The 17090-nt window shown below is 36.7% G+C and overlaps 1 protein-coding gene across 2 annotated transcripts in view; it reads left to right on the top strand.

Annotated features, from left to right (window-relative positions):
• Positions 1–17090, top strand: part of ca10a (carbonic anhydrase Xa) — a 374229-nt gene that overhangs the window by 128890 nt on the left and 228249 nt on the right. For both annotated transcript variants that reach the window (XM_038277949.1, XM_038277948.1), the window contains exon 3: positions 15891–16033. In XM_038277949.1, coding sequence (XP_038133877.1) covers positions 15891–16033 — 143 coding nt within the window. The remainder of the gene's footprint in view (positions 1–15890; positions 16034–17090) is intronic.

The raw sequence follows: 17090 nt of genomic DNA, 5'->3' as shown, positions 1-17090 counted from the left end.
TTTTTGTTAGAATATAACAGGAATATTTATGTCATCTCACAGCAAGGGTGCAATGTAAATCTTTTTGTTGTTTGTGCACTATGGGAAAAATAAAACATCTCAGCTTCAGGAAAAAAAAAAATATCCCCACATGAATAGGATCCTAATTAATGTAATCTAAAGAAGCTAACATAAAGGATGTTGAAATGCTGCAACAAAAGACCATGGCTTTTATTATACTATAACACACCACTCGGATCTACAAAACATCACTCCAATTATCCATTGATATATATTTTAGATCTGCCTTATCTACATTGTTCCTCACAAACCACCAGATTTAGAAAACATTTTCTTCCTTCTCAAGGGTTGTAATATACTCCATCTTTCTTTTTCACTCCTTTAATTTGAACTCAACCCATCTTGAGGGACTGCGTATTTGTTATTCCTCCCCCAGAGTAAAGTGTCTGCTGGCCACCAGCTTGTATATTTCACACCATTAAGAACTTGACAAAAGGAGTTATCTTGAGTGGCATGTTTATTGTTCTGTGTACTGGTTGCTGCTAATGAGGCCTTTGCACTGCGCTGGGCCAACAGGATTAGCCCAGCATCACATAAACACGAGCCACTGTCACTGATTATTGTCCAAACACACTCATCAAATCACACATCAGCCTTATGCTTCCTTTAGGTGCTTACAGCAAATTCCAACTGTAACACCCAAGTTCATGGGCTGTAATAGCAATTTTAGATCCATTTATATGTGACAAATGTAAATTGCCTAAAAGTAATTTCATCAGGGCTTTAATGTCTGAGGTCAAGCAGTGCTGGGAAATAAGAGAGAAGGAAATTTGCATTATGCACATAATTGATGCTTTAGTAATTTGTTAACTTTGAAAGGAGATTTTGCTAATCAGTAATGGGAAGGCGCAAAGCTTCTACAGCAAGTCATTAATTAGAAAGAAAATAGCTTAGTACTTAGCATTAGGTTGAGAGGGCTGGTTGGCTTCATTTAGTTTGGCTTTCCATCGTGTGCCACTAAAGCTGGCCTCAACAAAAATTCTGTTTGCAAACGTTGACTCACTTTAGGACTGTAGTGCGTACCAATAATCATATCTTATTTTCATGATAGAATTAAAATATTTGTCAACACAAACTGTTAATTTTTGTCTTAAAGTTAGTACAGATGTTGAAACTCATCAAATATTAAGTAATTTATGTTTACCAACGCATAGGAAATTGATTAAACAGTTTGATGTAGAATGTTGACAAAAAGGGACAACATGCTAAATGTAAGGAAAACCTCCAAAGGGAGGGAAAAGTCACATGTCGAAGTTAATTTCAGCTGCTTGTATCTGTTATTTTATTTTTTAGTCATTATCATCATTAATTTTCTGTTAGTGCAGGTTGGAATATAGATGGACCACTCCAATGGAATATTTTCTTTTTTTTCTGTTACTAAAGCTACAAATCTTAACTTTATCCATCTGCCACTCTTAGCTATAACCTACAAATCTGCACCTGCTGTGATTCTTCTACTGTTTGACACTTTACATAGAACAAAAAAAAAAGGAAACACAACTATAGTAAGAGGAGCAGGATGTGCTGTCTGCATGGATATTCTTATCAGTTGCAACAGTTCTCAGAGATCACCCTTTCAGGTTTTTATACTTTCATTCGCACACTGCCAAGAAAACTTCACCCAAAATTAGTCGACACATTTACTTTGTGACAAATGCTTCCAGTTCCTTTGGCATCCCTTCTAATGGCTGCCTAGTATATTTTTTTCCTGCTAAATGTCAGCAGTGTTCACCATAACCCCATTAGTGCCTGGCTACAGCTGATATACAGGGCCTGCTGATGAACTATGGTAATAATATATCATTGCACCAGGTGAAAAAGTCTCCTTCTCAACACACCAGCACCAAGTTATTAATGTGAATTAACTTTTTTTTGTTTTATTCTCTGTTTTGATGTTGATGGTGGGGTGTTTTTTTTTTGTTTTTTTTTTTACATCTTTGGATTTCAGCACCCAAAGACAAAAAAAGGCCAAAAAGTAACATTTTTTTTCATAAGATTTATTTGAACTAGATACATTTTTATAATCAATTTGTAATGTTTTCTCTTTTTTCCCGTTAAGCTAAATTTGATTTGTTTTGCCCACTTTTGAAATAGAAACATATGTAGTAATTGCATCATATAATTTACATTGGAATTATATATATATATATAATAGAATAAAATCTGAAATTAACATATAGCTACATATAGATTTACTAAGAACCCAGTTAATCTTTAACTTTTAAACCCTTTGCAACAGTTTACAAAAGCATACGATTTTTTGGAAGATTCTTCACAAATGATGTCATTAAAATACAGGTTTATTTATATAAGCTGCATTTCTAATATACTTAGACTATGGAATTTAAGTTTAAGAATAAAGTTCCATGAATTTAATAAATGAGACATTCTGGTTTATCACCAACCCTTGACATGCTGACACGTCTAAAAAAACAAAAATTAAGGTAAATAATTTTGAATTATTTTAGTGTTGCTTATAAAAAGGCTTAAAAATCCTGCAGGGACTCGTTTTACAAATTGATGTACATACAGATAATATATATGCGCATTTAATATTTAGATGAAATGTGTTCTATTAGTTTGTAGAAAGTGTAAGCTCAGCCTTAGCAGATTTAAAATTCATGAAATTAAGCATTTGGCATTAAAGGTTTCTTTGAATATAAACAGAATAAGGAATAAAAAAGGAATGAAGAAATAAATGTTTTCATACAATGTAAAAAAATACTTTTAAAAACAGCATTTGAATCAGTACACATTAAATAGAAATAAAGTTTGTCAAGTGTGTCATTCTTCTGCCTTCACATTCACAAAGCTTCTGTTTCAAATATATAACTGGTTTATATACTATGTGGATAATATAATATGGTTAGCTACCTTAAGTGCTATGTAAAACAATAAAAAGTCATTGACATATTTTAATCAACTCTGCACCTGCTGCTTCTTTAGAGCCTTTGTGTTTCCGCATGCCTCCTTCTGTTTACAGACACACCAAAATGCCTATAAAATGCCCCCCCAGTGGGTAAACACGACGGAACCCACTGTGTCGCAGCAGCGTTTCAAATTGAGAGCTCTGTGAATGTGACATCTCCATTTTAATGCTGTTCTTAGGCATTCTTAATCATTAAGATGTTGCTTTCTATACCTGCTTAGGTAAGCATTTTCCCCTAAGCTGTTTGGTCCCCTGTACCTCGTACCCACTCTCTCTCCCACTGCGGGCCAATTTGCAACCTAGCTTTGCATCAGCAGTTACAAAAGGATACACTATATCTCATACCTTTTCCTGCGCCTTCACAAAAAATGATTGTACTCCAGCTCTTTGAAACGAGGCATGGATATGAACAATGTATGCATCTGTGAAGAGTATAAAGATTTATTACATATAGTCAGTCAACTCCTCAGCAAATCAGAGAATAAATGAAAAGATAATTAATAGGATTTTATACAGAAATGGCAGACTTCTGAAAAAGTATATTTCTATGCTGTTGGGCTTGCTTTTGCATCATTTATTGCATTGATGCTGCATGGAATGAAGACGAATGGCCTGTGGCACTTTTTAAGTTTAATTAAACCAAAATACCTTTGGGTCATCTGTACTCTGATCCTTCCCTTAACACCACTCTGTAGATTTGCTAAGCAGTCAAAGAACATGGTCATTTGACTAGCTTTAGAAAACTTTGGAAGTGCAGGCAGGCATTAGGCGAAATATACATGTTTCTAAAACTAGTCAGCAGAAAGAGGCCTAAGGTGCTCTCTTCTATTGGCATGAGGAATATAAACATTAGTGCTAAGGCCCTGGCAAAGATATAGGCATTGAGATTTATGGGGATGGTTGGTACAGTATATCCAGTGTTGTGCTTGGACACATTCAATGAACGGCTTTCACTGAATTCATTTTTTATTTTCATTGAATGGGGACCTGAACGGACCCGTTTTGAAGTAATACACGTGAACAAGAACAACGTTCACTCTGAGAATAATGAGCAACACACACAGCTCACCTTCACTTTAAATTAATAACAACACTTTTCATTGGATAACGTCAGGGTTTACGGCAAACAGCATGACAGACCAACATGTCTACTGCTGGTACTAGTCTGTGCATTTCAGACTCATCTTCTGGTATTTGAGATGCCAGTTTTGCAGACTGATTGGCAGAGTTTTATGAACTAAAGGAAGACTCGGACAGAAAAAAAAAAACTAATGCTTTTGTGTAAACTGTCCCCCTGGGACTAAACAAACAGGTCCGTACGTCAGCCACATCCACGTAAAATTTGAGGCAAAACATCTAGTTAAAGCATCCAAGCTTTTCTAGGAAATATCTGCTACTGAATGAGGAACATAAAAAATAATTTTTGACACAAATCTTTTCAGCAGAACCTGAATGTTCCTGTATGTTTCTGAAGTTCTGTGTAGTTTGGCTAAATGAAGGCATCACTGCACATACAGTATAATGTGAGTGCATCAAGTATTTTCCATATCTCTTTACACATTGTCATCACACATTTAAAGGGTGAAATATGAGGTTCTATTAAGTAGAACTGTGGCTTGATTTACAAAATTAACTTCAACTAGTTCTTTTATAGGTTGGTGAATTTTTTGAAAAAGTGAACTATAGACGTGAGCTAGATCACTTTTGTTTTTGTGAACAGAACTTTGAGCATGTTGTTTGTATTTATAAACCGGTACAATATTGTGTAAATCTCATGGAATAGAGGCTGAAAAAGAAATGGAGCCATATGAGAATAAGACTAATGGTGGGAATCGGGTGGAGGATGGTTGCAGGATGGGGATCAGACAGAACTAGAGTCCTGATGATAATTCTCCATGGTGGGTATGGCAGTCCTCTAGGTGTGTGTGTTCTTCCACTTTTAATTTACATCCAAACTTTTCATTCAAATCTATTTGACAAAATTAACATATTGTGCTAAGGATTTATCTTTTTAATAGAATGCATACCTCTACACTACCTATGTTTACCTCATTTCGGTGATTTGTTTTTTGTATGAGTTGAAAATAAGTGTCTTTCCTCTTTGGTAATTTTAGTATCCTCAGAACATTGAATGAAGTTTGTATATTTGCTATGTAGAGTGTCCTAAAGGTATGTACTTTAAGTGTCTTTAGCTCTTTACTTGCTATCTGTAAGATGCTTACTTGAGGAAGTAATTAATGTTAGGCCTAATTGCCCGGCGCATGTCTCCCTCTACTCAGATCCCTTAGGATCCCTTTCCTGCAACCCATAACTCTAATAAGGCCACAGAGGTCACACAGACAAGGCAGCTAGATAATTAGTCTCCTAACATGACCTCACACACAGTTATGCCAAGGTCCATCGCCTACAGTAGTGCACTCTGATAGTATAGACCTGGGAAAGACATCCATTCAGTTGGAGAAAGGGAAGACAGTTGAATGTACTAGTCAGGGACTATACAAGAATGAGTAACTTTAATTTAATGGTAGTAAGCAGTACAGATCAAAACCAGGTAAACAAAAATCATACCAAAAACATAGCTGAAGTACTGCTTAACTGTTAACTGTTAAAACAAAAACATAAAAATACCAAAATAAAGATGTTTTTTTTTTGTGTTTGTCATATCTCTTTTTCCCTACTTTAGTAACTCATATTTTTGCAGTCAATATCCCACTTTTCAGACAACTAGTAAAAGAGAAGTTGTACACAAAAAGATAAGCAAAGTCGTAGGTACAAATAGGAGAACCAAAGCCCACCATGAAATAACAAAGACAACATGACCAAAAGCCAAGAATGAAGACGAGGTAACCAAGGAATGTTATGTTGTCTTTTTTGTATAAAAAATTGATTTCATGCCAATCATTCCTCAATTCATACTTGCCGTAGGGATATTTCATTACACAAAAGTAATAAATTAAGATAGTTTTATACAATCAAACCATGTTCTGCTGTAATAACATTTATTAATTTGACCAGAATAAATACCTACCATTGGAAGAAGATTTTTCTTTAATTTGGATTTGAAATCTGTTATTTTTCATAAGAGGCAACAGTCTTTGATAAGTATCAAAATCAACACCAGTGACTGTTTCTTACTTATGTAAAATTATGGGAGAACGAGTACAGAAAGAAACAAAACAAAAAAAAAAAATCAAATGGAAATGGGAATAGACAGAAGGTATCCTATTGGTACAAAATAAGGTAAATTGGCCCTCAGCTGGATTTTAAACATGACGGTCTCAACATGCACCCCTGTTGCCTCTTTCAATTAGTGATCTCCAAGCATTTAATTATAGTGACCTCTTCATTTAGTATAGCAAACTGTTGCCACCAAATTCTGCAAAAGGAATTGGCCCTCAGGGGACGTTATAAACCAAACTTAGAGTTCATTGCTTGACTTGAAATTTCACTTTTAAAACACATTATTGGAGACTGGCTTAGAGATTTTTGTAGTGTAGAATCTTAAGAGCTGCAGCTGCTAAAGAGAACCTGGTTTTACATTAATGTTTGATGCCTCCAACTTTCTCTTTTAATCCTTAAAACCCAAGTTGTTTAAAGAAAACTGATGGATCCACACTGTCCATGAAGCAAAAACCTCCCACCATCAATTGCCCTTTTCTCATGCACAATATAAATCACCTCTATGTGACATCTCCAAAAGGCCACACCATACATCCCTGTCCACATTTACTACTTGCCAATAAGAAATGGAAGTGGCTCCAATACTTGTGAGCAGATCTAAGTGAAATATATGGGTATCACTGCTAGAGGAGGAGATTGACAGAACAGCTTATGCCTTTTACAGCAGTGAGTGATATCCCCTTGCTGCCATTGTTGCATTCAGGAATCTATCAAGAGCTAATAATTATGTGTACATTTACCAAAGGGAGCATGGGTGTAATAGATCAATTCACACACACTCCTATTCCTATCCTGCACATGGATTTCCTGTCATTTTCATGAAGGATTCTACTTCAGAAGACTGCCCTCTCTCTCTTCTTTCAAGCACCATTCCTGGTGAATAATGTTACTCTCTAATTCATTAATGCTTTTTAATAAATCATGACTCAAAGCATGTTAATGTTTTTCCATTTTGTCTTGCTGTATTTGCCTCTGTTGAATAGCTGGTGATTGTTCATATATGACAGTAGTGCTGAGGCTGGCTGTGAGGAGTCTTTAGTCGGATGTTAAAACATCCCAGTTTGCTAGTGGCGTCTTCATGGTACATTAGCAGTACTATCACCTATATCTATATATATATATATAAAAAAACCTTTATTCTGCACTGCAGTTCATTTGGGACGCTGTCAGGAGTTTCAATAAATATACGGAAAGGGAATGTTTGCCTTAACAAATACTGGAGCAGAATTTTATGTATCTGCTTTGGTTTAGCTATTCCCTCTCTAGTTATTTTTTCAGCAAATTTTATCTTGTCTTTTTATTAATTTTGAAACAGCTATGCTGTATATTTAACATTTTATAATTTTTTACATACAAAAAGTAATTTGCCAAAAACCTTTTTTTCTGTAATATTTGGGTAATTTTACTTTCTCTATACGCCTTTCACTGCCTTTAGACTTATTTGTGCTTCTGCTGTTTGCGAAGGCTGAAGCCATGTTTTTTTGTGCCAGCTTGTTTTGAAAGGTGACCTTAAGAAAGGGTTGCCGGAAAAAAATGAGTAGAGGAGAAATGTCCTCGTTTTGATAATGAATCACTGTACGGTTGGTACAAAAACATCTCATGAAAATTGTGTTCTTGGAAAAGTTCAGTCAGTAAATGATCAAAACTATAATCCAACAAAGCGGAGAATAAATGAAATTAAAACTTATGGAATCAAGTTTGTGAATTTGATTATATTGTAAGCGATAATTGGCTTGTACTTAGTATCGCACACTTTTCAGGTTGGGAGACTTGACCAAAGAGCTTTATACTACATTCAGTCATTTACCCACTGATGGTGGCAAGTTACATTGTAGAATAGTTCTAAGAGACCAATGCAGATAGGGCTGAAACAATTAGTGGGATTAATCGAGTGTTGAAATAATTGTCAACTACTTTATTGATCAATTATTATCAATTACCTGGAGTATAGATACTCTAAAACCTGTTTTTTGTCAGGCTGAGTGGAGGTTTTGAGGACCCACATGCAGAGATGAGGTTTGCTGATTAAATTTGTACTCACAAGGAAAAATATATATATAAAAATCATTGAAAAACACAAATATTCAATGAACATCAGGGAAAAAACATGTGAGGAGCAAGAGAGAAGCAAGCAACAAAACAACAACAAACCAGCCCTAAGTGAAGGCTCTAGTGGTTTTTAAAGCCCAGCACTTTTATGAGACTGATGAACTCCACCTGTGTAGACTACCTAGGCCCCCCCCCCCACACACACACACACACAAACACACACACCTTGACATCCTTAGCTGATAGACTGACCCACTTAGAGCAGTTGATAGAAAAAAAATCATATTTACTACATAATCTTACTTATATTTCACATCATTATCTATCTATCTATCTATCTATCTATCTATCTATCTATCTATCTATCTATCTATCTATAGATAGATAGATATATATATATTACATTACAGATCAAAAAAGCTTTTTTGTCTGTCAATATACTTCAGAACTCCTCAAGTGGAACCGTTTTCGTTTCACATTGTTTAATTTTGTAAAAAGTCTAATTTAAGGAACCTTTTTTCATCCAATTATTAATGAATTAATCCAAAAAATAGTCAACAGATCAATCGATTTTCTAAATAATCCCTAGTAGCAACACTAAATGCAGATCCAAAAACTCATAATGTGAAAGATTTTCTGCTCAGTGGTGCCTGCATCGCACTATAACATTGCAACATTCATTAATACAGATATTACAGAAACAAAGTTGGACTGGAATTTTATAAGTACATTTTTTATAGACTTCTCCAAATCAGACCTAAAATTAAGGCATGTTTTAATTAAAAATAACATTTCATCAAACATCTAACACCCAAACGGATTTATATATGTATATATACAGGTATATATATATTTTTAATTCATCTTCAATTTTGTGTTTTACCCTCCAAAACTGTCATTGTACAGTAAAAAAAAAGCTTTTTCATGTTTTGTTTTTTCATATATCTTAGATTTGAATTGGTACGTTGTTGCTTTATTTTAGGTAAAGATTTATGAGAAGTTCAGTATAAATAAGAGATCTTTTAGATAGTTGTTACTGCCCTACAAATGCAACAAATGTAATCTTTTTACAAATCTTAATAAAGAATCACTTTCAATGATATTGATTTCAGTTACCACCAAAATAACCAACTATATGTTCTTTGTTTTAAGGAGGAATAGTTGTCTCTGCTGCGTAACGTAAAGGTATAATGGAGACATTTTTTTCATTTTTTTAAGGTGGATCATCTAAATAAGTTGTCCCTTAAATCGTCAATCATTTTGATGATATGTTTACGTAATGCTGCCCTATGTGCTCGTCCCCATTTTTACTTACTGGTGATGAGTCTGACATAGTGGAAAATTTACAAATCTTCTTTTGAAAAGTAAGCTTGTATGAGCTATGCAAACAGCAACTTTTCAACAGAGAGTGCACAAGGAATGGGCTCGTGCATGCCCTCGCACGCGTGCAATAGGCGTTCCCTCTCGGGAGCGGGTACAGGGATGTGCATGTGCTTTTTTGAAGGTGGAGAGGGCCGGTCTTTTCAGAAATTTGTGAAAATCCCCCACTATCCCTTTAAATTTGCCGAAAAGACCCCTTAGATCCTTTCACACCTGCAAATTTTTGTTTTAGCTAAAGATTACAAATGAACCAGTGCAAAGAAAGGCTAGGATAGTATAATCTATTACATCAAGTAATTATCGTTTTACTTGGGAAAACCTATGCAACCAGATATTTTGTTTCCGTGTTATAGAGTAGCCTATTTTAAGCTAGCTAGGACACACGTTACATTAAAGGTGTAAACACTGATGGTTTTGAACATTTCCGCGGATTACATATTACCCTTTGATAAAAACATGTTTTGTTCTTTGACAGTATTTAGCTATTGGAGAAAACCCCATTACATGTGCATCCACCCATAGCTAACAGTCGCACAGGGAGAGATGAATACACCAGCACTTCACTTCTCTTGACTCCCTGCTTTTATCTGAACAGGGAGTTTTTTCTCTGCAGAGTCTGACGACAAGCGCAGCAAACAAACACTGTGGCTCAGAATCTGGAGGACTTGTTGACTTCCTGAGCCTTCAGCTCTAAATTCATGCTGCGCTGTGTCAGATTTCCTCTGATCCATCATGTATTTGCATATTTTGAAATTATCTCTTCTTTTGTTGGAACTCTCAGTGGAATTTGCATTCCAGTGAGTCATCTCAGTCCTATTATGTCTTCCTAAAGGGGGAAATGCAGCTGAGGGCCACAGCAGATATTGCAGCTAAAATCTGTGTCTTGCAGTAGTTGACACTGATGAGAATCTGCCTCTCTGTCTGAAAATGCATGAAATACACTGTCCTAGAGGCCAAGTCTTACATAAGGGAATTACTGCCTGAGATTTCTATCACTTCACCAATGCTGGTATTACTCACAAAGCCAGTCTGTTGTACCAGCCTTATTCTAACTATATGTGTAAGCTGATTCTACTGAACTTTTTACTGTAACCTCTGCTCTATTCACTGATTTATTTTTGTTCTACCATTTGATTTATTTTTATGATAAATAAAAATAATTTGATGATTAAAATTCAATGAATATAGTTATTTTTTATGAATCTGTAGGTCTGCTAAAGTAAGGTACAATACCAAAGTTAAACGTTTCTGTTTTTAACATTGTCTTATAACTTTGTTTCACTACTATTAGATTCCTTACCTCATTGCTATTCATCTTTCACATCATAGAAATGAACATGTAGACCCCTCAGTGGATACTGCCGGTAGCTTGGCCGACGTGCCTAAAGGCAGGTCATTTTGGGTCAGTCCATAGTTCAGACAGCTGCTGTCAGAATGAATCGGAGACACCTTAGATCTGATTTTAATCACCTGTAAGACAAGGCAAAGATAATATCACAATAAGCACTTACATGCCACAACCACTTGAGACAAAAAACAAATTTTATAATGACCTTTCATTTTGATTACACAGATTTATTCACAATCAAAGCAATTTGAACTGATGTCAAACTGGATTAGATATACGCATCCTTAAAGTTATATATGTTATGATTAAGTATTAATATGATAAACAAAAACATTACCAATGTGTTGTTGGTTGTATTGCACAGATTTTTGGTTGGCCATTGCTGCTTTTAGAATTTATAAATTAAAATGGCTTAATATATTTCTAAACAGCTTCTGAGAACAAATTTATTTTCTTGGACTTATTTTGGGGGGAGGAATTCAATAGATTTCATTACTGTAAGTTTTGAACTGTACGATTGCCTTCAAACCAGTTGTTTCTTAGAGAGACAGACAGACAGACGGATACAGACATAAATTATTTGTTAGAACTGTGATACTACAACAGCCTGTCAGCTGCTATTGAAAGTCCATGTCGAAGGATTTACAATTCCTTTGATTCAAATTAAATTGAAGGGCACTGTAGGACATAAATGCTGGCATCACAGTGGAATTATCATGTTGTCAGGCTGTTAATAGATTTTCTGACAGTCAGGCAATAAAAAGATAGGTCAACAGGCACACAGGATGCTTTGCACACACCTTAGACAGTATTGCTAGCACCTGATGTAATTTGACAGGTTTCATATTTGGCTAAGGGGGCTATATTGTGCAACTGTCCAGCAAGTGCAGAATACTCCTTACAGCACAGACTACGATGACACAACATGAGTACATGAGTGGGTGTTATAAGTATAAAAAAAACACCTGCAGCTTCCAATATTGGTTCACTTTGACAACTATATGCCAAACTATATCTTTGCTTAGCAGTGGTTGACTTGAAAATATACTTCATGGCACAACTCCATAGATGTGACAGCACTGTTTTTGCAGAAGATCATTAATTGCTAGTTTTCTGTTTCTGAAAAGTATTTTGTTTGTGTTTTGGTGTATTCTTATATGCATTGCTTTTTTGGCCTAAAACTCACTTAAAATATTGTTTACACTTAAAATATAAGCATGCAACCTGGATGGATGGATGGATGGATGGATGGATGGATGGATGGATGGATGGATGGATGGATGGATGGATGGATGGATGGATGGATGGATGGATGGACTGAAGCAAATTCAGTTTTGAAGTGATTTATTCAAGGGAAAAAGTTCTCCAAACCCAGCTTTAATGTGAAAAAAAGTTGCTGTTATTCATCAGAGATAAAGCACATCTGTTTGGAATATTGAATTCCATTTTAATGGTCTACCTAGGCTGTAATTCTTCCAGAATTACTAAATAATTTATGTTAAAACCATCTTACAACATGAAAGATTTTAGTCTTGGTGAAAACTGACCAGTGACACAATAAGAGAGCAGGGAACATTGACAGTCCTTCCAAGGATAGGAGTGGCCAGTCTTCCAGAATTAATCAGCAGCATATAAATGATTCCTTTAGGAAGCCACAGAAAATCTATGACAGCATCTAAAGCATTTCTTACCTCACGAGAAGGTCAATATTTGTGATTCCATAACAAGTAAGAGACTGGAAAAAATACTTAATGGGAGACTTTCTAGTCCACATTCACTGCCAAACAAAAACACAAGGGTCTTTCTTACATATTTACAAAACAAAGCAAAAAAAAGATTTTAGAGAAAAACATCCAGAGGAATGATCCATATTGATTGTTTACTAGTAGGTGTGAGTCTCATGTTAGGAATTTTAACCCCTCTCCAATGACCCAAATGAGAACGTTAAAGAAATTGAACTAGAGGTGAACTATTTGGAGTAATAAATGATTCCAGAGAGAAAGAGAAGGTATCACTGGTAAACAGCATTGTGCCATTTCCCACATTTCCTGTCTTCATCAACATATTATGTGAAAGCCTCTATGCATCCCTGTGCATTAGTAGCGATGAACCACTTCCTCTTGGAAAAAAGCCTGCTCAGACATTCACCCCTTAAACATAGTTAATATCATCAAGATATTAATTATTCATTAAACTAAGCACAATGAAGTTTGTTTCAGCCGTCTTAAAACTAGCAACATCTCAGAAAATAAAAAAAGAAATATTGACTGTTAACCATTGCTGATGATAGGGTTAAAACCATCCCGCCTCAATGCTCACTGACCTGGAGGACTTGGTTTAATTCATGGAGCCATGATTTCTCCTCTTTTGCATCATCAGTTTTTGACCTTAACTTTAAACGAATGTGAACCAAAAATTTGTCCTAAACTCATCTGCAGAACCACCTCTAAATGAGACAAAAAGAAAAAAAAGAGGTTTTGGATTGGCCCAGTAGACATGTGCACAAAATGCTGTTGTGATTGTCTGGGTTAAACAGGATAACAAGCTGTCAAATGTGTCATAAAAGAAAATAATAAACCCAAAGTTTGAGTTCCTGAAAATACTCGTACTATATTAAAACAACTGATGCCAGAAATGAGAGGCTGAAATTCTACCAAAGTCATATAAAAGTCTAATTTCCAGTTACAGCTTGTATCGATAGTGTAGGTACCTGATCTGCTCAGGTCGCTGCCCATGCTTATGATGTTACAATATGGCAATAACACTCTGATAAACTAAAACACACAAACACCTATTAAATAAGAATCATATCTCTGCCCTAACTAGTGGTTAGAGGATGAAGCTTGGAATCCTGAGGTTCTGTGATCGAGTCACTCTGGGTCTCTGAGCAAGACTCTTAACCCCACACTGCTTCCTGGGCACTGCACAATGGCAGCCCACTGCTCACCAAGGGGATTGGTTCAATGCAGAGGTAAATTTCTCCAATGTTAGATCAATAAAATTCAACTATTATTATTTCTGGGGTCTCAACATATCATTAACTATATTTGCTGCAATTGTATACTTCCTTTGGTGACCTAATGTAGCTGAAATTAGAATACAATCATTCCGAGTCTTGAAGTCAGTACTGCGTTTGAAGACAAACTGAGTTTTGTTGTCTGACAAGGTGGTACAAAAGGTTTCATTACTTCTTCAAATTAAAATTTGACAGCAGAGGAGGACAAATTAAACATCTTAAAATGACGTCTATGGACATTTTGGACAAAAAAACGAGGTTATTCTACATGCAGAAATTTGACAGTTGTTGACATGAAGTTAAAAGTCTGGTACCTATATTTGGGTAACTCATCGCTAAACTAAAAGACACTAATCTTTTAGCTTCTGAGCTAGCCTTTATACCAAGGCCTTGCATGTCATGATCGGTTCTCTAATGGAGACCCAAAGATGCAGAACACCACTGACGGACACAGGATGAAAAGTTTAACAAGTTTATTTGCACAATCACACAGTATATGCAGAAGGCTGGTTCGGGCCTGGATTCTGATTTCACCGGAGTCTGCGTGGGAGACAGCTCTGTTAAGGACTGTTGACGGAGTTTAGTTTCCAATGTAGCACAGATTGTACCTTGAGGGTTCTTGAGGTTCTCCTTGGGAGAGTCACTGTTGGTTCTGGAGAAGGATTTAGTAGCAGAGTCCATTAGCCGCTTCAGCGTCTCACGTCTAGCTTGAGCAGACCTTGGCCTTGGTTTCCCAGCTCTAGCCCAGAGCTGCTTGGAGGTTATCTGAGAGTCTTCAGGGTTTGGCTCTGAGGGTCGGCTCGGCAGGTTAGCTCTTCCAGAGCTTTCACGGAGGAAGCACGAGTTTCCTAGAGGCACAGAGACAGAGGTTAGAACACAACCAGGAATTAGGGTCATCGAGAAATCACTGAGATCAAGGCTTTAGCGCTGACCAACTGGAACAACACTGCGGCGTTGAGGCAAGGTCTGAAGACAGCTTATATAGTGGATCCTCTGATGGTCTTGATGAGCTGCAGCTGTGCAGGAGGCTCCCTCAGAGGATCCACGGCGGACTCTGCTGGAGAAAGATGGGATTTTCTCCAGCTCCCAACATTGCAGTTACTTCATTCACCACAAACAGATCATTTCAGTTTTGTTGTTCCTCAAGTAAAACATCCTCAATCATTAGACACACTAACACTACAGTGCTCCCAACTCTGCACACGGATGCTGCATTGTGTTATTATTTCTGTCTGGACCAACCACAATGTTTTAATACATCATGGCAATGTTCAGCCAATGATATAGTGTAATGGCACTTGCATGTGCAGGGCATAAGTAGATCTGACCAGCCGAGCATATACCTACACCTGCAGTGTAACCTGCCAATGGAGGTCCGTTAGTAAACTGGGAGATGTTTGCTTTGTCACATATGACAATGTTGGATAGCTTTTTCCTTGAGGTAAATTATTTTAAATCTTTACGTTTGCTTCACATTTTTCTTATCGATATATAATATTTAAAAAGCAAAATAAAACTTTAAGATGCCAAATAAATTCCATCATTGCATTCACCTTTCTTCCTAAAGACTTAGAGGTACAGCTGAAAACCATAATGGGTTCTGCATGTGCTACTAATCCATGTTCTGATAGGCTTAATCCCAAGTAGGGAGAGGGGTGCTGGTGTCTATCTCCTGCTGTCTACGGGTGAGAGGCGGGGTATACCCTGGACAGGTCGCCAGTTTTTAATGAAACATCTGCGTTTATTTTAAGTGTCATTTTAGCCCAAATGTGAGCTAGACTTTCTTCTATGAGGTGCAGAAATAAAAATATCAGAAAATCCGTAAAAGATCACATTTGGTCACCACTTTGTGTACCTCTGGTTGGATTGTGCTCCTGTCTCGATGAAGGCTCATCTTTTTTCATACAGCTGTGTCTTTTGTGTTGCAGTGCCATCTTTTTGGGGGCTGGTAAACTCTGCCTGGAACCTGTGCTCCGTTGGGAAGAGGCAGTCGCCAGTCAACATTGAAACCAGTCACATGATCTTCGACCCCTTCCTTACCCCTATAAAGCTGAACACAGGCGGACGCAAGGTAAGCACATGAATTCGAAGCAGAGCGCTATCTCTGCTGTCCGTTTGATAAATGCTCTTCCTTCGGCTGCTGGTGCCCTGCGTTATTTGTCCTTTTAGATGTGGTTCTACAATGTTCTCATGCCATTGTTGCAGTTGCTGTTGATTCTTTCTGAGGCTCTGATTGTGTGAGCTTTTTGTCCAAACAAAATTTTTAACACATTTACCTATTTAAGAGAAGACAGTTGTGATCTGGTTGAAGAAAAGCTTAAAGTTGATCCTTAGGGCTTTGCAGATGAAATCCTGCAGCCTAACAGCAGATTAGTTGAGCATAGTGTGTCTTATTCTCTCCTACACAGTGAAGCTCCAAAGACAGAAAACTGTTCCATTGTGGGCCATATGACAGCAGCTAATTGGGAGCCTCCACAGATGGGCTGCCTTCAAATGTGCACACTTGCATGCTGAGATTTATGTTAAGAGTGGTTTATGTTTGTATTCTAGCACAGATTTAGCCCTGAGCAACAATAGAATTTATTAAACACATTGCAGATAGCCGCCCATTGCAAGTTGCAGCTGGAAGCTTGCTTCATTTAACAGATCTTAGAACAGACTCTAGAAGAATCTTTGGGCTGTAGTTTGTCCATTTTTTTGTCTCAATGAGGAAGTTTGAATTGTAAGACTTTAGATAGAAACTTTTAGAGATAGAAACTGTGGTTACAACAGAAAACTTTGAGTTTTTCATTGTATGAGGGGAAAAAAGAGCTCCGTCCCTCTGAAAGAGAGCAGCGACCCTGTGTTGCATCCAGAGTTACACTTTTAAAATGTTCTGATTGCATGAGGACAGGTGTGACTGAGAGCAAAGGCAAATGTACTATTTACATCTCAATATAACCACTTTGGCCTCATCAGATTAGATAATTTGATGACTTTTTTTCTGTATCTCAGCAGTGAGCAGCATCTTGTGAGCTATTTGAATGTGTAATAATGTCTCTGAAGAGGCCTGGCAGCAGGGGTGTGACATTTATAAAGTTCATGCCAGTTGCTGTTCAAAATCACAGAAAAAAGAAAAAAACAAGTTA

This window comes from Cyprinodon tularosa, unplaced genomic scaffold (assembly GCF_016077235.1).
Source record: "Cyprinodon tularosa strain WSP-4 unplaced genomic scaffold, ASM1607723v1 ctg136, whole genome shotgun sequence".
NCBI lineage: Eukaryota > Metazoa > Chordata > Actinopteri > Cyprinodontiformes > Cyprinodontidae > Cyprinodon > Cyprinodon tularosa.
This window is presented reverse-complemented; position numbering and strand designations above follow the sequence as displayed.